Consider the following 22748-nt stretch of genomic DNA (forward strand, 5'->3'; position numbering starts at 1 on the left):
GGGGCAAACAAGGCATGCATATTCGTATATGTTGTTAATGAATTTTGCATCCTTACACGTACATTTTGTTGTCTGCCAGGGGGATAGAAGAGTTGCCCCTCCCAGAGCCAAAGCTAAAAAGTGCGCAGAATGCGGCGCAAGACTATCGGCTTCGCATGCCAGGCCATTATGCAAAGCATGCATAGCCAAGTTGGTCAAGGAGGAATCGGGGGGATTCCTCGAGGACGTCAGAAAACTCGTCCAAGAGGAAGTGCGGTCAGCGCTGTCGACCCCAAAAACTCCACCCAGAGGGGCATCGGGGACAAAGCGCCGAAGAAAGGCGCATACCCCGCAGGAGCTCTCAGACTCAGAGAGTTCGGGATCTGAACCGGAAGAGCTGATGCTTGAGGAGTCCTCAGAGGAAGAGGAATACCAAAAGTACCTCTTCCATAGAGAAGATTTAACGGAGCTGATTAAATCCGTTAGAGCTACACTGAAAATGGAGGAACCCAAGGAACCCCGTTCAATGCAGGACGAGGTCTTTGGGGGTTTAGGAGAGAGGAAGAAACATACCTTCCCGGTCCATAACAACGTAACAAAATTAATACTTAAGGAGTGGGAGAAGCCCGACACGGGATCCTTCTCGTCTAAGGGGGTGAAGAGGCGCTACCCGTTTGAGGAGGGGGTATGTGCAAATTGGGAGGAAATACCCAAGGTAGACGTCCCAGTGGCTAAGGTGGCTAGGAGGACAACATTGCCCTTCGAAGACGCCACACAGCTTAGAGACCCAATGGATCGCAAGGCGGGGGGCCTACTAAGAAGATCCTGGGAGGCAGCGGCCAGTACGCTCAGGCCAGGGGTGGCAGCCACGTGCGTCGCCAGAACCCTGGGTGTGTGGCTCGAACAACTGGAGCTGCACATCTCGAGCAAAACACCAAGGGAGCAGATCATAGATTCCCTCCCTATGTTAAAGATGGCCACTAACTTCCTGGCAGACGCAGCAGCGGAGTCAGTGAAGCTTTCGGCAAAAGCAACGGCCCTAACCAACTCGGCCAAGAGGGTCCTCTGGCTAAAGTCATGGTCGGGCGACCTAACATCCAAGAATAAACTGTGCTCGCTACCCTTTCACGGCCAATTCCTCTTTGGTCCGGATCTAGATAAAATACTAGAGAAAGCGTCGGATAAGAAGAAGGGATTCCCGGAGGAAAAACAACGTAAGGGGAGGACCTTCTTCCGAACCCCAGCACAACAATCGGAACCCTATAAAGGCAAAGGCAAGATGGGCCGATGGAGTTACCCCAAGGGAGGCAGAGGGAGAAGCTTCCTCTTCAACCCGCACCAGGGGGACCCAGCCAAGCAGAAGCCCTGACGCCATCCCAGTGGGGGCGAGGCTGCAGGGCTTTGCGGATCGGTGGGCCTCGATTTGCAGGAGCCCGTGGATCCCGGAGATCCTGCAGCAGGGATACAGAATCGAGTTAGTATCCCCCCCCAGGAGAAAATATATTATCACGCGAGGTCCAGTACAACAACTGTACCCGCTTCAGCAGGCGGTACAGGACCTAAGACGTCTAAAGGCAGTGTCCCTCGTGCCACAGGAAGAGGAGACCTGGGGGCATTACTCCAGACTCTTTCTAGTAAAAAAACCCGGGGGAGGTTCACGCCTGATAATAAATCTAAAACCCCTGAACGTTTTCATAAAATATCGAAAATTCAGGATGGAGTCCATCACATCAGCGGTAAAGTTGATCCCCAGGGGGGCCTACATGGCCTCGATCGACCTGAAAGACGCCTATCTGCATGTACCGATCCACAGGGACTCAAGGAAGTACCTAAGGTTCGCGTTGGAAATGGGCAGGAAGACAAGGCATCTTCAATTCAGATGCCTTCCCTTTGGAATCTCCTCAGCACCCCGCATCTTCACGAAGATCATGGCGGAGGTCGCAGCCTACCTAAGGCAGAGGTCGATCCTAATAATCCCATACCTGGACGACATACTAATTATAGCCGAGTCCAGGGAACGCCTAGTAGAGAACTTGGCAACAGTGCTCAGCCTGTTACAGTTCCTAGGTTGGATCATAAATTGGGAGAAGTCCAGCCTAAACCCCAGCACGGAGAAGGTGTTTTTGGGCATAACACTCGACTCAGAGGCCCAATGCTCCTTCCTCCCCGAGGCAAAGGGGCAGAAAATTCGGCACATGGTAGAATCCTTTATGCAGAGACGGTCATGCACAATCCGGGAGGCTATGTCCCTCCTAGGAAGTCTAACATCATGCATCCCGGGGGTAGCATGGGCACAGGCACATACCAGACCCCTGCAAGCAGCAGTCCTCGCAGCATGGGACGGCAGGCAGGCTTCGTTAGAAAACAGAATACAGATCAGGAACTCGGTAAAGGTATCCTTACGCTGGTGGACGTCCCCAAGAAATCTAAGAAAGGGAGTCCACTGGATATTGCACCCGGCAGTACAGATCACGACAGATGCAAGCTCCTGGGGGTGGGGGGCGCACGTCGGAGACCAGCTCCTACAAGGCCCATGGCCACCGCAGACGAAGCGTCAATCCTCAAACTACAGGGAGCTACAAGCAATCTGGAAGGCCCTGCAGCACCTGGGGGAGACGGTAAGAAACCAACATATACGAGTACTGTCGGACAACACCACGGCAGTGGCCCATATCCGACACCAGGGGGGCACGAGGTCACCAGCTCTGCAAAGTATCGCGCAAAGGATATTTCGCTGGGCGGAGGGCCGCATCATCTCACTGTCAGCGGTACACTTAAAGGGATCTCTGAATCAAAGAGCAGACTTCCTCAGCCGGGGGCGCTTAGACCCAGGGGAATGGTCCTTATCCCAGGAGGCATTCCGGATAGTGACGGACAAATGGGGTCTCCCGCAACTAGACCTATTCGCGTCAAAACAAAACGCCAAGGTGACGAACTTCTCCCTCAGACGGGAAGACCAACCGACAGCGGTGGACGCCCTGAGCCAGGACTGGGGAGGAGAACTGGCGTACGCATTTCCCCCGATCCCACTAATCCCAAGGGTACTACAGCACTTCAGGTCACAACCGTGCACCCTGATCCTGGTGGCTCCCTTTTGGCCAAGAAGGAGCTGGTTCAGCCTCCTGAGAGACTTGAGCATCCAGGAGCCAGTTACCCTTCCGGCTCAAGAGAATCTCCTAACGCAGGGACCCCTGAACTACCCCGACGTAAGCAGACTTCATCTAACAGCTTGGTTACTGAAGAATCCATACTGAGGGGCAGGGGATTCTCAAGCAAGGTAGTCAGAACGCTAATGGCAAGCAGGAAAGAGACTACCAACCGCATATACCAGAGAATCTGGAGGAGGTTTACCTCTTGGAGACAAGAGAGAGGCTCCTCAGGCAGCAGTGCGGACGTCCCTCTGATCCTGGACTTTCTACAGGACGGCCTGGATATGGGCCTCGCCCCAAGCACCCTAAGAGTCCAAACGGCAGCCCTTAGCGCCCTATTTGACACTAAGTTATCCGGGGACAGGTGGATCAATAGATTCCTGGCAGCGGCAGATAGGCTACGACCCAGGTCCACCAATATATGCCCAGACTGGAACCTTAATTTAGTCTTGAGGGCCATGACAGGGGAACCCGTCGAACCAATGGAGGGGCTCTCATTAAAAATGCTCACAGTAAAAACTATCTTCCTAGTGGCAATTTCCTCAGCCAGGCGGGTCAGCGAGCTACAGGCCCTATCCATACGCCACCCGCTCCTCAAGATTACAGATACCAAGTTAGTCTTTAAAACAGACCCGACCTTTTTGCCTAAGGTGGTATCCCCATTCCATAGGGCCCATGACATAATAATACCCTCGTTCTATAATCACCCAAAAGACGAGAGCGAGCGAACCCTAAGCTGTTTGGACGTCAGAAGAGCAGTCTTGACGTACATCGAGGCCACAGGCCCATGGAGGCAGGACGACAACCTGTTCATCCAATATTCAGGCCCTAATAAGGGAAAGAAAGCAGCCAAAAGCTCTATAGCCAGGTGGATTCGCCTGGCCATTAGCGAGTCATATAAGGCTTTGGGGAAGGAGGCCCCCTCGGCTCTTAAAGCCCATTCCACAAGGGCAGTAGCGACCTCATGGGCCGAGCATGGCTCGGCATCAGTAGAGCAAATATGTAAGGCAGCAGTATGGAAAAAGCCCCATACTTTCGTCAAACACTACAGGGTAAAGGTGCAGCTAGACGAGGACATGTCCTTCGGTCGTAAGGTCCTCTCAGCGGCAATCCCACCCTAGAATTACTTTAGTTGATACGTCTCAGGTGGTGCTGTCGTGGAGACTCCCTGGGAAAGGTAGGATTATACCTACCCGATAATCAGGTTTCCAGGAGTCTCCACGACAGCACCCGTACATTCCCTCCCAAAGAAAGAATAATGTATATAGGTATATAAAAATAATTAAATAAATAAAAGATAATAAAATAAAAAATATACCAGATAGGAAAAAATTTAAGTTAGCTCCTACCCCGGCAGTTTCGTTATAATACACTGAGGGGAGGGGAGGACGGGGGGGGGGGGGGGGACTTTAACCTCTCGGTGTGTTCCTGTCCTATCAGGAGGAGGCAATCTCAGGTGGTGCTGTCGTGGAGACTCCTGGAAACCTGATTATCGGGTAGGTATAATCCTACCTTTCTTGCTGAATTCTCTGGGGACACTATATATGTCTGCAGCTTATACCCAGAAACTTGAAGCCAAAAGTGTTACTGGGCTTAATTGGTTTTGTACAAAAGCAGTACAAAGAGCTAGGAAAATTCACCACAATGTAAACAGCAACACTGGGATACAATGCTGAGGTTTCAGAACAAGAGGAACCCATCTAGTAAAACTAGTAGATGGTCAAAGAAAAGTAGGCGTTGTGTTCCCCTAATGAAATTGAGCATTACAGTACACTTGTAAGTACCTCGATGAGCTATGTTACTGCTTTAAGCAAGGCTAATTTCACACGGGTGAGCACAATATTGGGCCGTGAAACTCAGCCAAATATTATGATTTGGAATGTTTTGGCTTCCCTGTGTATGCAAGGCATATTTTGGTCAAAAACACCATGCATCATTAGGAAAGTCATTGTTTTTGATGGGAGACCTTGCATTGCACTCTCGTGCACCTCACACTCCACACAGTGGTTTTTCTGGCCTCATTGAAAACGATGGGGTAAGCGTTCTGAGGGAATGCCTAAAGACAGGATATGCTGCAATTTAATTTTTTTTTTCCTGCACTGTGATGCAGGAATAGATTACTCATGTATATGACCCCGTTCAAAAGAATGGGGTTCATATTCATGCAAGATTTTGACCGTGTGAAAGCGACCTAAGAGAAACAAAATAATATTTTAGCTATACTTTTTAATGACTATTGACCCTTTTACACAGGATGACAGGTGAACGACTGCAGGAGTGTTGATGTCATCGCTAAGGTCGTTAGTGCTCATGCAGAGCATTTAGACAGACTTCGCCTCTGGGTTCTTGCTCAGTGCTTCACCTTCTATGTGAAGTGCTGAGTGGGAAGCATTTACACTGAATGAGAAGTCCCTGATAGCTTTTAAGAGTAAGAGGGTCCATTTACATTGGATGATTGTCATCCCAATGATCATCCCTCCTGTGCTGTTATATAGGAGCGCTAATTGCTCACTGAATGGAGGTGGGACGGGTCGGCAATTTGCTTCCGCCTGCTGTTCTCCATTCAGAGGTAACAGTCTTTCATAGATAAACAACTGCCTATTTACGCGGCCTGCTCATTTTGAATTTTACGCCTGCATAAACTGAACAAATGGAAAGCGAACAAATTATTAGTTATTCAATGCATACAAAAGGCAAAATTCAGCATCTCCGACAAATGTGTGCACACAAGTCATGGCTGCAGCAAATCTGGTAACCCGTGCATCAGCACTCATGCACATTTAACATCTGAATACAATTGCACAACTGTTTGTACTAATGGCATAAAAGGTTTGCCTGCACATGGCAGGTGGGCCCACAGGCTTTGATCAAAAGGTGTGCGAAATACACTGCATTTTTATGTGGCTAGTATAAACAGTCCTGCAATTTTATTCAAATACTAAATGTGTAGGAATAGTGAGACCATGTTTGTCGTGGTATCATTCGTCATTCAGTCACGGCACACTGAAAGATTACACTGTTACAAGGGTATATTTACCGTTAAACAGTTTAGATAAATGAGGCAAAGTTTTTTGTTGCCCCCTAGCAACCAATCACAGCTCAGCTTCCATTTCTAAAACTGCTGAGTAGAGATGATCGAGCATACTTGCTAAGGGCAATTGCTCGATGGAGCATTGCCCTTAGCGAGTACCTGCCCGCTCGGGAGCAAAGATTCGGCTGCCAGCGGCGGGGGAAAGTGGGGAGGAACGGAGGGGAGATCTCTCTCGCTTCCCCCTGCTCATGGCCGCAACTCACCTGCGCCGGCAGTCGAACCTTTTCTTCCGAGCGGGGAGATACTCGCTAAGGACAATGCTCTATCGAGCAATTGTCCTTAGCGAGTATGCTCGCTCATCTCTACTGCTGAGTTATGATAGTTGTGCTTTGGTTGCTATGGACAACAAAGATAGTTTTACTGTCCATTTTGGTAAAAAGTCCTATTTTTCTAGTGAAAGAATATGGCACCATGACCTGCTTAAACAAACCAGACCACTATATACATGGTGAGTTAACATTGGAAAGACACCAAATGTCTGTAATATAGAAGGCCAACAAGCATTACTTTAGCTGTGAAATCTTAGATCAGGACAAGACTTGCCATTTGCTATGTGAAATTAAGAAATTGCTGGAAAGGTATATCTTTTCTAGCTTCAAATATGCACAAAATCTCAAAGGGTAGAGGCTCCCTTTTTTTTTATCTCCAACGAATATTTCCTGCACTCAAACGTTAACTACTTCCTGGAGACATGCTGTGATTTAGCAGATGAGCATGGTGAAAGACATACCAAGACATTCGTGCAATTGACAAACGGTAAGAAGAAAAATGGATGGCAGTTGCAGACTTCATAAAAGCCTACAGGTCCATTGTGGAGATGTTGGGCAGGACATTCAGCTAGAACCCCCCTGTATGTTCTGATTAATGCTGAGGAATTGTTCCTACCCGAACGCATGTGTGGTAGGTCTTCAAAACAGCAACAGTCCTCGAGGTTGCACAATCATACACAATTGCTTCCTTCCCCTGCCTCTCTTCCATCTGCAGCAACCCACTTAATTCCTTCTAGGGACAGCTCCCACTCTGAGGGTGAAATACCAGATTGTGGCTCTTCCTTGGATGAGGAACAGTCTTCCAAAGTCTCTGCTATGGCAGACCCTTTCATACATGTGGTAAGAGATGCTCCATGTAAAAGACCATAATTCCTTTACCACTGCAGGCTTCTCCTTCCAACATCTGCATTAAATATTCTCCACTCATGGAATTTGAGCAGGTTGTGTCCAAAGAATGGTCTACCCCAGATAAACATTTCCTCAAGTCTAAGTGCTTGGATGTTATGTATCAGTTCCCTGAGGAATCTGTTAAGAAGTGGTGCTCTTCACCATCCATGGATGCCCCAGTGTCTTGCCTTTACAAACTCACTACCCTGCCCCTGGCAGATACCTCATCCTTTAAGGACCAGCGTGATAGATGTCTGAAATCCTTTGCCAAGTCATCTTGAGGCCACTGTGTCGGCCCTTCGTTCTTTCTTGCCCTTATCATGGGTCAGTAGGGCCACATCCGGATAGGCAAAACAACTGTGCTGAGTCCTCTCCAATGCTCCACAGGAGGAGTTAGCGGAGCTGGCTCTTCAGCTCTCTCAGGCAGGCAAATTCATCTGCAAAGCCTCTCTGGATGCAACCAGGCTACTAGCCCACTCCTCTACACTTACTAATGCAATCCACCACACTTTGTGGCTAAAGTGTTGCTCCACTCACCTTGCTTCAAAAAAGTCTCTTACAGGACTTATTACAGGAAATCTCCTCTTGGCAGCTGCCTAAATGAAATAATTTTCTCATCTGTATCATTGGGGGACACAGCTCTGACCTTGGGTATAGTCCGCAGTGTCTGAGTCCAGGATGACACGCGGACGGGATCGCCAGAGCCACAGACCAAGTGCGCTCTCGCTACTGTACGAGATGTACTGACAACGGTATGCAAACTCTTGCCAGCTTTACTCCGGGCTTGCTGAGACCTGTAGTACCTTCCATGCCAGAAGGAGTACTGCACAGGGAGCCTTGGGACTCATCGCTCCCCATGTCTGCTCCGGACCGGATTGAGCCTCCCTATCGGTAACTCCCCTATTGCTTTCCTGCCATGCCCTGCAGCCAGCCGACCGCAGTGTCTGAGCCCAGGATGACACGCGGATGGGGCGGCAAGAGCCACATACTAAGTGCGCTCTCGGTACAGTACGAGATATACGGACAACAGGTGCGAACTCTTGTCAGCATTTCTCCGGGAAGGGTACTGCTCAGGCAGTCGGGACTCATCGCTTCGCATCGGGTGGAGCCTTACCTGCCAGTAGCTCCCATGCTGTTCCCCTGCAGCCAGACGTACCGCAGTGTCCGTGTCAAAGGTGACACGTGGACGGGCCAGCCACATACCAGGTGCACTCGCTGCAGTACATTCAGCGGGGAGAATCTCGTCTTAAAGACAACAGTATGCGATCTCTGGTCAGTACTCGCACAGGGAGTCTCTGGACCCATCGCTCCTTATGTCTACTCGGAATCGGGTTGAGCCTGGCCTGGCGGTAGCTCTTCTGCTACCTCTCCTGCATTTCTCTACAGGCAATCGCACCACAGTGTCTGTGTCCATGATAACACGCGATCAGCGGACGGCAAGAGCCACATACTATGTGCGCTGTCGTTACGGAACGAAATTACATCCAACCGATGAATATCTCGTTTTATGAACAACGAGGTTCAAGCTGATTGTCGGCAGGACCCCAGGCTGCGGAGACCTGTGGTGCCTTCCATGCCTGAAGGAGCACATACACTGGTCTGATCCAGGTTGATCCCTCAGTAGTTCCCTGCATCCTGGGTCGGAACCCAGGGGACAGAGATACCAAGTGCGCTCTCTGCCGTAGTACAAGATTTACAGCCAGCAGAGAATATCTTGGTTTATGGACAATGTTACTCAAACTGATTGTCAGCGGTACTCCAGCCTTGATGGCAGGCCAGACCGAGTGGAGCTTGGCCTAACAGCTAGTTGCCCGCCGCTGTCGCCTGCAGGCAACCGGACCGCAATGACCTATGCCAGTATGGCACGCGGACAGGAGCCGGCTAGAACCACATATGGTATGTGATCTCGATATAGTATGAGATTACATTCACCCAAAATATGTCGTCCTATGGACAGTATTGTCAAACTGCCTGTGGGCGTTCCTTTGGCCTTCGTTTCATATAGAAAGAGTACTAGTCGCAGGAATCTGCGAATACACAGGGAGCTGTAGATATTTCTGTGGGCGCCCCTCCACTCAGCTTGTCATGCCGACCCACTGTGAATCCGCTCTCTTTCGGGAGGTCACAGAGCTTCTAGGCATGTTATATTTTCTATGAACGCTGGACGGCTAGTTCTACAGCCATGTCCGTACGGACATGGATATCTCAGGTAGACAGAGCCCCCTGCTGCCCCTGATGGGTGCAGAACAGGCCACGGTTTCCCCGATATTGTGGATGGGGAGAATGGCCGTAAGAGTACTCTGTAATCAGTGCAGGCTCTAGTTCAGATCAGCTGTAGGGCGCTGATCCTCAGCAGAACTAGTTCTTCCTATTCCCCTGCGAGACTAATCGTATAGGGAAGTTACACGTCGGACGGATCCAGCATCATGCTGCGATCCTTTTGCATTGTTCTCCCTGCATTATTGCTGCAGGAGAGCGTAAAACAGTATATACTGGTACTGTCTACAATTTTTAGAGTTTGTCCCTATTTACTGCTGATGTTTCCTCAGAGGGACTAGCGAGAGCCTCGTACCAATGTACCCTTGCTGCCTTGTGCAGCCAACTTTTTTGTGCCTAGGGGATTCGCGTGTTTGCAATGAATCCCAGTACAGGGCCAGCCCTAGTTGATTACCCAGTTAGTCGCCATTCCAAGGGACAGATGTCTTTGGACATCGGGGCAGGCAGAAGGACACGGTGGGCATTGTCGCAGGATCACGGGGCTAAAGGATTTCTTCAGACAGGCTCTTTTCGCGCTCAGCCCATCGGACAACTGACGTCATGGATTGGGGTGGTCGGGTTACACAGCATCAAGGTCATACTGCTGCGTATACAAGCCTGGTACTTCCCGCCGCAAGTCTTTCAGCCTTGGTCAACACGGGATTCCAGCATGAAGCAGTGGTAGGGCGCAACAAGCTGCTTCTTCATTGGCATCTGGAATCGACCTGCTTCCTTTCTCATGGCGGGACTGTGAAGGTGAGATTGACAACGTGGAGGTATATGGAAGCTGACATACAACTAAGTTGACTGGCGGAAGGCCCACAACTCTGAAGTTTTCGGCGCTAATGGCTCCACAGCTGTGTGGGGATGCCTATTTTGTACCGAAGGTTGTCATCAGGAGACGGTCGTTTTCAACCTGCTGTATATTCTCCCACTGTCGCTGGTATCAGGACCCACTTCAGTAAAGTATCGGTGGGCAACTTTCTCGGTAGTCCCGAGGAACGCTCCGTGGCAAGTGGGCTTGGTCTGACTAGGTAAGAGTACCTCCCTCAGGTAGCAGTCTTCAATCGCGATAGCTTGCTGCTGATAATCCTGGCAACTCCAAGTGCACTCCTGCGTTTCCAAGATGGACTCCTGGTAATGGCTCTGCTTCGCGACACTACAGGGTTACTATATTCCCAGGCCGTGTTACAGCTCATATTACTTGGACGGCGGGCGCCTCGTCGGAGGCTTATTGTCAGGAGTTTTCTTTCCCCTGGAGGGTGGATGGGGCCGTACTTGGGCCCTTTACGCTCTGTCTGAGCATGCTGGATGCCTAGACATCCATTAACGTTTGTTGCAGTTTAGGAGCGGATTTGCTTCCTTATACGTGCGACCTCTTCTATTTTCCTGCCCCTTTGGGTACTGCTCTAGAACGTCCCAAGGTCAGAGCTGTGTCCCCCAATGAGACAGACGAGAAAACTAGATTTTGTAAGAACTTACCGTAAAATCTCTTTCTCGTCTTGTTCATTGGGGGATACAGCACCCAACCAGTCTGGTATTAGGACTGTAACATATACCTCTTAGTTGGAGGATCCTCGGTGCGGTCGCACACTGTGTTGGAATGAGTTACAGTTCATGAGTATGGTTATTTATTTATTATTGTCATATCCTACTGGCTGTTCCTACTGCTTGCATACAAACTGAGCTAGCACGATGCTGCAGGAGGGGTATAGCTAGTGGGAGGACTTAACACTTTTTGTGCTTAGTGCCACCTCCTAGTGGCAGAAGCTATACCCAAGGTCAGAGCCGTGTCCCCCCAATGAACAAGACGAGAAAGAAATGTTACGGTAAGTTCTTACAAAATCTAGTTTTTTGAGGGGATAGGTGGAAAAAGTGCTCACCTTCTGCAATACAGGTCCTCTGGTTAATACACTGCTAATAAGAAAGTTGGCGTTTCATTCCTTTGCTGCTCCAGCCCAGTTCTTTTAGGACCTCAGAAAGCTCCCATCCTTTAAATCACGCCCCTACTGGCACCCTCATCCTCTAGTAACCAAACACTCCTCAGCAATGTCCTCCTTGGCATGAAGGGTTGTTGTCACCAACCTAATCAACCACGGTGCTGGAACATCTGCTTTTCAGGTATGTGTGGCTTGCTCACATCCAGGATTCCCTGGTGGGCAAGATCATCTCTTCGGAATATGCAATAGATTTTTATTCTACCCCTCCAGCATTATTTCGCTTCTTTCCCACCGACCGATCCTTTCAGATTCTCCCACTACCTTTGAGCCAGTCAAGATTTGCTCTACAAAGGGCTTCTACGTCCCATGAGTTATCAATAATGGAAGCTATAGCAGACAAACAACTCTATGTGCCCTGTCATCCAGTTGTGCGGCTAAACTCATACCTAGCCAAGTTGTTGGTGCAGTTGCTGTTGTAGCACCTGGTTGAGTCTACATCCACGGTTGGGCCATGAAACAAATGTAATAACATAATGCTCCTGGTGGAGGAAGGCGGAGGGAGATTAAGATTGGTGGCAGGGAGGCCTCCGTTGAGATGTTTCATCTCCTCAGCAATCGGAACAGTGAGAGGAGATAAAACTAAAAGAATTGTAACTTTTTCATAGTTTTTTTTTTTAATAGCGATCACGTGACCAAGGACCGCTCACTGCAGCCTCCGTTCACTGCTCCAAGTTCTCATCTACCTCTGGTAGCTGAAAGCAAGGGGCTGTCACACTCCCCGACCCCGCAACTACATTCTGATGCGGCATCATTTTACAGTGCTGCATCAGAATAAAGCCCTTTAGTAGCCGCCCTCAAAACACCACGTTAAGAGGTTAAACCAGACAATAAGCAACCAGCGACCTTAGGGAAGTTTAAATGAAGCAACTAGTGAACGAATTCCTGCTAGTCACCCTGTGGGTGGCCATGTTTACATGGTACAACATTTGCTTACATTTGCTTGATCAAGCAACTATTCAGTCAATAGTAGTTGTGTGTCAAGGCACCCACGCATAAATGAGTACTGAGAACAACAAGAATTAAGAAAGAAATATGTAACTTTGCCGAAATCAAATGGGTCGTCCTAGTGTATGGTAATCCGGCATTTATCAAGAGATTAGGTCCCTGTAAGTATAGTTATATAGGGGGTGGATCTAATCTGTTAACCAATCACAAACTGTATATGCTTAATGTAGCAAATATATTATATATATATTTATTACACATACACACAATAAGTAACATTTTTGATTGAGACTAAAAACTATTATATATTATATTTTTTATATATATATAAAAAAATCAGATGTCGGCGTCAAATATCAGTGTCTCAGACTTCAAATTGTGAAATCTGGTCTCAAATTTCACTAATGTTTGACATGAGGTTGTCCTAATATGGAACCTTCAGGAACCCTTCAGAGTCAAACATTTTACTCATATTAGAGATTAAACTCATCTGGCTCACATTCTGAATTCTAGTACATTTGCAACCCATCAGTCCTGTGGAACAGCCCCTGGCCATATAGAATCCTTAAATATTACAAATAAGGGTCTTTTGCATTATTTAATTTCCTCAGAACCCAGGTGTGTGTAGGTGGATGAGGTGGTGGGGGGATTACTACCCACTACGTAAAACGTGCTTGCAGCCTATTACTCTACAAGGGGGTGTGACCTAAATTAGATTCCCACTGCATGGATTGTCTGGAAGCTCAGGGAGAGTGTACCCTGAGTGCTTCATGTGCAATATCAGCCAATATAGCTATGTCCTGCTAGTCATTAGGGCTGCATGCCAAAACAGCCAAAAAGAATATGTGTAAGGCTATAATCTAAACCTTGCATTATCAGTTACTATCATACTACCCTGATGAATCAGTCTATAAGTAGAACCTAGGCTGAGGAAACGCGTTGGACTTTCATTAAATAATTCTAAAGGCTCCCTCATATATAGGAGCAGAAAGACGCACATGCCTGTATACATACAAAATGAACGCACTGTAGTAAGACTAACAAGTGCATGATTGAAAAACTACCAAAAAGTCCTTTTCTCTATGATCTAGTTCTGGGGTTATCTCAACAATAAAAGCCACCCGCCTATCATTAGTTCACGTTTACTCTGCACTCTTGTGTCTTTGACGCCAGTAATATTATCCATATATCTTTGATGGGTACCCTTGATTTCTCTAAGTGGTGACAGACCCCCTATGATATATTACATTTGGGACATAGTTTCTCCAGTACACAATATTGGGTTCTAATCACCAACTAGTGCGCTGAAAACATACAAAAAGACCAAGAAGTGTATGAAGGATTAACAACCTTCATTGCTACTTGTTACCCAATTATCAAAAGCACTGTTTCTGTCTGTGCTTTGGACTGTACTCCTCGTAGGGGTGATAAGCTAGATGATATTTGGGTACCACCAGGCTAACATCTAGATTTATGTTTGTTTGTCTATACTCAAATAGTGGTCTCCACCATTTTTAATTGTAGAAATAAAGATTTTATTTTAGATACGAATCTCATTTAGTAGGAAGGTAATTCTTCTGGTCGAGGACCTATTTGTCTCTGTGAATTGTATGGCCAGGTAGGGTGCAAAAGAGCGAAGTTCTAAATTTAATGTTAGTCAGACATTATAGATTTACAATACGTTGGAGGTGTGTAGCCAGGCCAATGGGTCCAAAACACAGGGGGTTTTTTTATAATTTTTTTTTTGCAGGCGCTTTTTCCTACCTTCTTTGTGACCAACATACTGACATTAGCTGTATGGTGTTATGAAACACTATGATCTGTGGTTTTATTTTTTCTACTTTTGATACTTTTTTGGGGGGGGAGGGGTCAACTGTGCTTTTCTACAAATTACAGCATGCTTCGGGTATGGCTTTTTTGTCACAGAAAGGGTTTCTAAAAAAAATTACAAATTTTTAATAAACAAGCTAGAAAAACTGCTACAAAAACCGTGAGAAGGAAGCATTAGACTTTTTGCTAGTTTAGGTTTCCCTCAAGGCTTTGGCTTACAAGTGATAATACAAAACACTCACCAGAACGCAGAATCGTGAAAGTAACCTAAAACATTTACAAATGTATACATTTTGCATAATATTTGTTGTTTTTGTCACAGTTGCTGATTGTTTCAGCTCAGCCGGTGAACAGAAAAATTAAGAAAACCGCTTTGGTGATTTATTGCTTTATGTATATAATAGTTTTTCGTCAAATCTCATTATAGAATATTATACATTATACAACCTAACAATCTGCAAAAATTATAAAATTGACAATACAGGTAAGCATTCTGCATATCCCACGGGCTGTAAGAACAGTTCTGGTTTCATCCAATGCATCAGACACTTCCTGGTGGTGTCCAACCGACTAGTGATTTTTCCAAATACTGGGCAAGTGCCAAAGTTAGATGGTCATTGTGCTGAGAAGAAATGATCTGTATGCCCAAGGGCAGGCCAGCTTCACTAAGCCCCAGTGGGCATTGAGTAACTGGAAGTCCTAACACATTAAATATCCCTAAAAGGTAAAAAAAAAAAAAGAGGAAAATATTCAATTAGCACAATTTCATCTTGAAAATGCAGAATGAAATATAACATACAACAAAAGTTCAAAGAAAATGCAGCACTTCAATGGTGACTGCGATGTCAAACAAATTGTCCTTAGGTGATAGCCAAGAGATAACTAGCAAAAGTGCAAATCACTTGATTTACCTAAATTATGCTTTTGTGCTGAATAAAAACCCTAAAAGTACTAGCCACTACGGGTCTCCTTTGCTTCTAATTTGCAAAGCCCTTTTGTTGGATTTAGGTCAACAGGATTTTCCTTAACTATACCATTCTCATTATATTCTCGACACTGCTGCACAAGAAACCCCCCCATGATTGGAAGTTTTTGAAACTTTGGCCCCAGCTAGTCTAGCACTGATGACCAGGCCTCGTTCAAAGCATTGCAGTCACTTCCATGCAGTGCAGCCCCCTATCCGATGTTTATTTGCCACCATCTTAATGCTGAAGTTTTTGGTTTCACTTCACTTTCACATCAATCCTATGATGCATCAGCACAGCACTAGCTAGAGGCTATACCATTTCTGCCTGCTAGTGGTGGAGTTGAGGCAGTTTAATTAGCATGAACTTCTATACTATACTAAATAAGCTACAATCAGGAGGATGAGCTGTGATCGCCTCTATTATAAGTATGACTGGAACTGTGAGATCATCATTAGTAACTGTGATAGGAGTGTCTACGGTAGCGTCCATGTAACTGCATCAGACGGAAACTAATCAATTTTTTCAGACAGCATAAGCCCAAGTACATCTGAGCTGGTCAGAATTAAGATCAGATGACCCTCTGAGAAGAAGGATGCCAGGAGTTTCAGACAAAAAAGAATTAACCAAGGTAACACTAGCCGACCAAGATATACTGGGGGGCTAGCTACATAATGAATGGGGGAGGCAGTAAAAAAGGCCGGAGTTGCCCTTTAACCCCTTGAGTGGCGGGTTTCCTACCACCCTGTCGTGCCCACCAGGGCAGGTTTTTTTAAATGGTCTAATCATTGAATTTCAACTAATTTTGCAGTTGCGTCTCAAGAGCCATAACTTTTTCATTTTTCCATTGACATGGCCATATAAGGGCTTGTTTTTTGCGGGACAAGTTGTGATTTTTTAAACAGGGGGGAGGAAAAAAAAAAGGGGCCATGTCATTAAGGGGTTAAATAATGTATTAACTTCCTTCTCTGGGTCATTACGATGCATGGATACCACATGTGTGATTATATTTTTGATTTTTTACAAAGTAAAGGGAGACAAGTGTTTTTATTATTTTTTTTTATAATTTTTGTCTTTTTTTTTTTTAATTTTTTTTTTCTTTTGTCCCTTTAGGGGACTTTTACAGGGACCCATCAGGACCCCTGATCACATTCCGGGGGTCCGATGGTGACAGCCCTTTACATGCTGCAGTGACAGCCCTTTACATGCTGCAGTCACATAGACTGCAGCATGTAAAGGGTTAACACAGCAGAGATCGGAGGTTTTCTCTGATCTCTGCTGTAAGAGCTAGTACCTAGCTGTCCTCTGACAGCTAACAACCAGCTCTCCCTGCCACAGAGACCATCAGCTTGCTTCTGACAAGCTGATGGTCTCTATGGCAACCTGTAAACAAACCAGTGCAGGAGATTGCCCGCATATCGGCAATATCTTCTGCTGGTTTTTCAAAGCCCTTGCTTTGTTCTCTGTGGGTCTGTGCAGGCAGAGCACACTGTCACAGCTTGTGGCATTGTGCTCTGCAGCTCCCATAGTGATACATAGCCTGGACATCTTCCGGGCTATGTTGCTATGAGCAGTGGAGCTCGTCCTGGAAAATTTCCGGGCGTGCCACTCAAGGGGTTAAATATTATTTTCTGGTTTACCTTGACCTTTGCCTATGACTTTCTGTTTCCCCCTTATTCTCTTGTACACCAATTAAAAATCCCAATCTGTTGCTGCAAAAAAGGTTATCAATAACTTTAGGAATACTAACCAGTATATGCAAAATTGAAAGGCATGGCAATTGGCTCGTTGTGTTTTGGCGCTATCTTCGGGTGTGATGGATAAAGAAGAATTCCATCATCTCCCAGCAGTGTATTAATTTCCTCTTTCAGGTTTTTGGCTGTCTGGATCATTTTTGCATTACCTTTGGGATTTAGATTAGCAAATTTCTCAGTGAGAGCCAAACCTGCAGAAAAAAAAAATGAAAAGTACAGTTGCAAGAAAACATAAGTGAAGCAATTAACATACAAAACCAGTTAATTTCAAATAAATGTGGTCTGACTGTGACTGAATTTGCCTGAAAACGGCTAGACTTTCTACACTGCTGTTGGGGAACAGACGTTTGAGACAAAAGTGGAACTTTTTAGCACAATGCCATCTGGTGTATAGACAGACTCAAGGCCCCTTTACACGCAATGATTATCGTTCAAAATTTGTTCAAACAAATTTAACAGTTTATTTCAGGGTTCCTGCTGACACAGCCGAGCCTGGAAGACCGTGACTTTTAGAGGGTTGACCAACAGCATAAAGACCTGACCATGGATGGTCATTCAGGATGGCCAGCCCCTGAGAATTTTCAGGCATTCCCATGGACTATGCAATGCAAGGCACTGCTCCAGGAGCCCATTTGCTGAGGAAAACCCTTACACGTCTTCTGGCAGTGTCTATTTTGCCAGTCCTGTTGGATGCCCTGGAAAATAAACTATATCATGGATGGTCTGGACATCAACAAAGAAGAGGATTAATATCCCTTTTCCTTTCCCCTCTCTCCTTGGTTTGTCTGTCCTTTAGTAAAGGTTTGGGCCTGTGAGTCTAAGGCCTCATGTCCACTAGGTAAATTGATTTAGCAAATCCGCACGGGTGTCCCGCACGCGTGATCTGCGCCCATAGGGATGCAATAGACACACGCAGGTAAGTAAATACCTGCGAATGGCATTTTTCCCTGCTGTGCAGATCGCATGTGCGGGAAATCACCCGCAGCATGCTCCATTTTCTGCGGGTTACCTGTACGGACGGCTCCCACATGCTTCATTGAAGCCTATGGAAGCCGTCCGTATCCGCGGCACACCCGCAGCTGAATTTCTGCTCTGCCGTGGAAGCGTGAGAGAGCAGGAGTTCAAAAAAAAAAAAAAAAAAAGTGCACGGCGCATGCCGCGACAGACAGGAACCCGCAGCGTCCGGACAGGTGGGTAAAATCAATTTATAGGCCTCATGTCTGCCGGAAAGGAGGGACCGGCTGTGGAATTCTGCATGGAGAATCCGTGCGGGCCCGAATTTCCTAGTGAACATGAAGCCTTACTCCCTTTCCCTTATTCCTCGCCACTTTCTTGTCGCTTGTTGTATGAGGTGTAGCTTCACTACAATGTTGGTTGTGTGGTGTGTAATTTGTCTTGCCTCTACTGTATTTTGTGCTCTTCTAGTACAATGTATGCTTGTGATATTCATTATACTGCTGGCCTGTGCTGCATCACATTATATCTTGTATCTATCGGCTGATTGAAATAAAGCCATTTTTTCAATAAAAGTGAAAGCCCTTCCTTTTGGGGGGGGGGGGGGGGGGGAAAGAGTCCAATTTGGATAAAATCCATTCAGGTTCAAAGGCTCTTTAATGGGTTGGGTTTTAACCTGCAGGGTAACTACCTATGAGAGGGTGCTGATAAGTATTGAGCCTTACCCAGAAAAAACTGAGCTAGTAAGCTGTAAACTGCAGGGTGTACTTGTCTATTCAATCTATAGTCAATGATACAAAACCCAACTCCCTATGGTTTTAACTTATCTTATTTTTTGCTGGTCTAAAGTGAACATGGCAGCATCTCCAAAGACGTTCAGTGTGGAAGCAGATAGGACCATAATCAGGTTCCTGTTTCTCCAAGGAAAAGGTACAAAGCAGATCCATGATGAAATGTCACAATCTTTGGGTAACAGCGGCCCTTCATATGCAACAGATAAATGTTGGGTTGTACATTTTAAAACTGGTCATTTTGGTGCTGAAAGTGAGAAACGCAGTAGAAGGCCTTTCTCCGTCTACTTGCCTGCAAATGTGAAAACCATCCATGACATGATCATGGAAGACCGCCGAATATCAGCCAGAAGTATGGCTACATATCTGGGGATATCATGTGGGAGAGTTACTGCCATTATCCATAACGACTTGGGAATAAGAGAGCTTACAGCCAAGTGGATCCTGAACAGAAGGGGAGACGTGTGGAGACATCGGTGGCTGTTTTGGAGCATTTTGCAAGAAATGACTCAGATTTCCTGGACAAGCTGGTAACTGGTGATGAGACATGGATCTACTCTTATGGTCCAGAGACAAAGGAACAGTCTAAGTAATGGAGGCACAGTGGTTACCCAGGCCAAAGAAGTTCTGTGTGCAAAGGTCAGTGTAGAAGCAAAAGGTAACCATTTTTTGGGGATAAGAAGGGAGTTCTGCTCGTGGACAACCTCTCAAAGGGTTCAACATCAATGCAACATATTACTGTTTATTGTTGACAAAGTTGAGGCAAAATATTAAGGAAAAATGTCAAGTAGAGCTCTCCAAAGGTGTCATCCTGTTGCATGACAATGCCCAGTCACACACTGCAGGTGCCAGGATAGCAAAAATGACCTCCTTAGGCTTTCAATTGATGCCCCATCCACCCCATTTGCCTGACCTGGCTCCGTCTGACTACCGTCTGTTCCTCAATCTCAAAAAACACCTAAAAGGGACAACTGTTTGGGAGGCAACTAATGCTGCAAATAAGTGGTTTGACCAGCAGTCGGAAGAATTCTATTTGTAGGGACTGAAAAATCTGCAGGAGAGATGTCACAAGCGCATTGACATCCTGGGGGAATATGTAGAATAGTGCGGCAGGTTCAGCTTCCTAGCTCAATTATTTCTGTGTAAGGCTCAATACTTATCAGCCCCCCCTCGAATATGTGGCATTAGAGTGTGATTTCTTCCGTCTGGAGGAGAGATAATTTGCATTTCTTTTCTCAGGGAGCATTGCCTGTAAGACCCCCTACACCACATGGATCTCCAAAAGAGAAGCAGTAACCCCCTGCCTGAGATGAATTTCTTCATGAACACAGCTTACCGTGTTGTGCAGCTTTCTGCTTGACTGGATAAGCCAGAAGATGCGTGAGATGTTCTGCTAGTGGTCTCTAAAGAATGACAGAACAGCCCTACACCATAACATCTTTGTGGATTTGTCCAGCATTACTCAAAATGCGAAATAAATTCTCACCAATCGCTGGTAATGTGTGCTTCGATAGACCAAACATCCATTTTAGAAGTTCAACACTTGGCCACATAGAACCACCATTTGCCAGCAACTCAGTAAAACTCTAAAGTAGAAGAAAAGGTTGGAGTTTACAAGAAAGTTCTAAACATAACAGCATTCTACATTCACACTCCGCAGACACTGAAATAAATATATATATTATAGTACTGTATGACGCATTAGTAGATCAAAATCAAATCCAAAAACATTCAGACAATAATTAATATCAAATCTATAAATGCCAAAAGCTACATTTACATATTGCAATCTTCCAAGTGTGGGAAGTGAGGTTGAACACTAGCAGTCCAGCCTTCTAAACTGATAGCTAAATCTCTGAGAGTGGAGGTTGGGGGGGGGGGGGGGGGGGACCTATTGCAATTGTACAGCATAAGATGAAAGATATTCAAATATTAAAGACAATGAATAAAATAACAGTGTAAATCTGTCAAACACACTAATAGCTGCAGAATAGATGATAATGGGGAGATTATATCTGGATGCTTCTGACTGATGTAGATCGGAAATGTTGTGAACAAAGCAGAATTCACTCAAAGGTCTGGATACAATCCACAACATGTGACTATAGCTTTAGCAGCAGTTTGGGTGAAATATACTAAAAGGAACAATATTCAGTTCTATACCACCGATTGCAGCCAATGTCAATCATGGCAGTTAACTATTTAGATGTGACCAAAAGTGACTGTGTGTCTAAGCAGTCATCATCTGTGTCCTTACAGCTCTGCCTGGGGTGCAAACGCAAGCCTAGAGAAGGCTCCCAGAGCTGCCATGCATGGATGCCTTAATAGGAAACATTGAAAACCATTATATAGTGCAGTACTGAAGTATTGCAGTATATAGTACAAGCGATCACGTGATGCTACTTAAAGTCCTCTATGGTAACTAAATAAAGATGTAGGAAAAGGTTTGATGAGGTTATAAAATAGTAAAGAATAAATATTAAGGGGGTATTCTGGGTGAATACTATTGATGACACATCTTCAGGGATTGGCCATTTGGGATTCCTAGCAACCAGCTGATCGCCTTTCCTGCTGTCAGCGCAGTGGGGCCAGATATCATCACTGGGGTCAGAACAGGAAGTTTACTAGGAGACTTCACTCCCACAGAAATCAATGGGAGTGAAGCCACCTATTACACTTATGGCTTTGCACTGGGGGTCCGAGATTCGGATCCACTGCACAGACAGCGGGCCAGGAACTCAGCTGATCGCTAGGGATCCCAAGCTGCAGATCTCCACTGATCAACTATTGAGTATCTATCCTGAGGTTAGGTCATCAATAGTTTTTGCCTGGAAAACCCCTTTAACCCCTTCCCGCTCCAGGACGTACCGTTACGTCCTGGGAGCCTGGTACTTCCCGCAACAGGACGTACCGGTACGTCCTGGGGATAGCGCAGGATCACATAAGATCCCGCGCTATCCCGCAGCGGGAGCCGGCTGTCACTCACAGCCGGCGTCCCGCTGCAACAGCGGGGGGGCATCAGAGATGCGCCGCCCCGCTGTTAACCCCTTCCCTGCCGCGATCTAAGTAGATCGCGGCAGGGAAAGAGTTCACAGAGGGATCGCGATCCCTCTGTGTCTCCGTCCGGCTTTCGCGATGTCACTGGCGTCCTGTATTGCCTGTGCCTATAATCGCTGTATAGGCGATAAGGCATGGGAGAGCAGTAGCTCTGCCATGCCTTATCACAGCGATCATAGGCATACTGCTGCAAGTCCCTCAGAGGGACTCAAATAGTGTAAAAAAAAAGAAAAGAAAAATGTAAAAAAAAAATTAAAAAAAAATGTAAAAAAACCCCCCTTTTTCATGCTTTTTCTAATATTAGCATAAAAAAAGGGGGAAAAAATGAAAACCCCACATATTTGGTATTGACGCGTCCGTAACGACGTGTACAAAAAGTTGAACACACTTTTCATTTTGTACGACAAAAAGTGTAAAAAAAAAAAGCTAAAAATTAGCATTTTGCCTCCCAAAAAGTGCAATAAAAGTGATCAAAAAAGCCGTACATTCACCAAAATGGTACCAATAAAAACTACAGCTCGCCTCGCAAAAAATAAGCCCTGATAGAGCTCCGTACATAAAAAAAAAAAAAAAAAAATTACAGGACTTTGACTGCAGCTATAGAGAAAAAAAAAAAAGATTTCCAAAAAAAAGGGGGTTTTATTGCAAAAAAGCGTAAAAACCTAAAAAAAAATATAACAATTTTGGTATCGTTGTAACCGTACCGACCCGCAGAAAAAATTGTGTGTCATTTATGCTGCATGATTAACGCTGTAAAAAAAAGAAAAAGAAATCTATGGCAGAATTGATGCGGTTTATCTCCATGTTATCATAAAAAAAT

General features: G+C 45.9%; 1 protein-coding gene across 1 annotated transcript in view; it reads right to left on the reverse strand.

The window, feature by feature from the left end:
- Nucleotides 1-14779: 14779 nt before the first annotated feature.
- FAAH2 (fatty acid amide hydrolase 2) overlaps nt 14780-22748 on the reverse strand; it is a 30226-nt gene continuing 22257 nt past the window's right edge. The window contains exons 8-10 of the mRNA XM_066580998.1: nt 20358-20457; nt 17123-17317; nt 14780-15124 (exon numbers count right to left, since the gene is read on the reverse strand). Of these exons, the coding sequence (XP_066437095.1) occupies nt 14949-15124; nt 17123-17317; nt 20358-20457 (471 nt within the window). The 3' untranslated portion in view covers nt 14780-14948. The remainder of the gene's footprint in view (nt 15125-17122; nt 17318-20357; nt 20458-22748) is intronic.

Source organism: Eleutherodactylus coqui, chromosome 10 (assembly GCF_035609145.1).
Source record: "Eleutherodactylus coqui strain aEleCoq1 chromosome 10, aEleCoq1.hap1, whole genome shotgun sequence".
Lineage (NCBI taxonomy): Eukaryota > Metazoa > Chordata > Amphibia > Anura > Eleutherodactylidae > Eleutherodactylus > Eleutherodactylus coqui.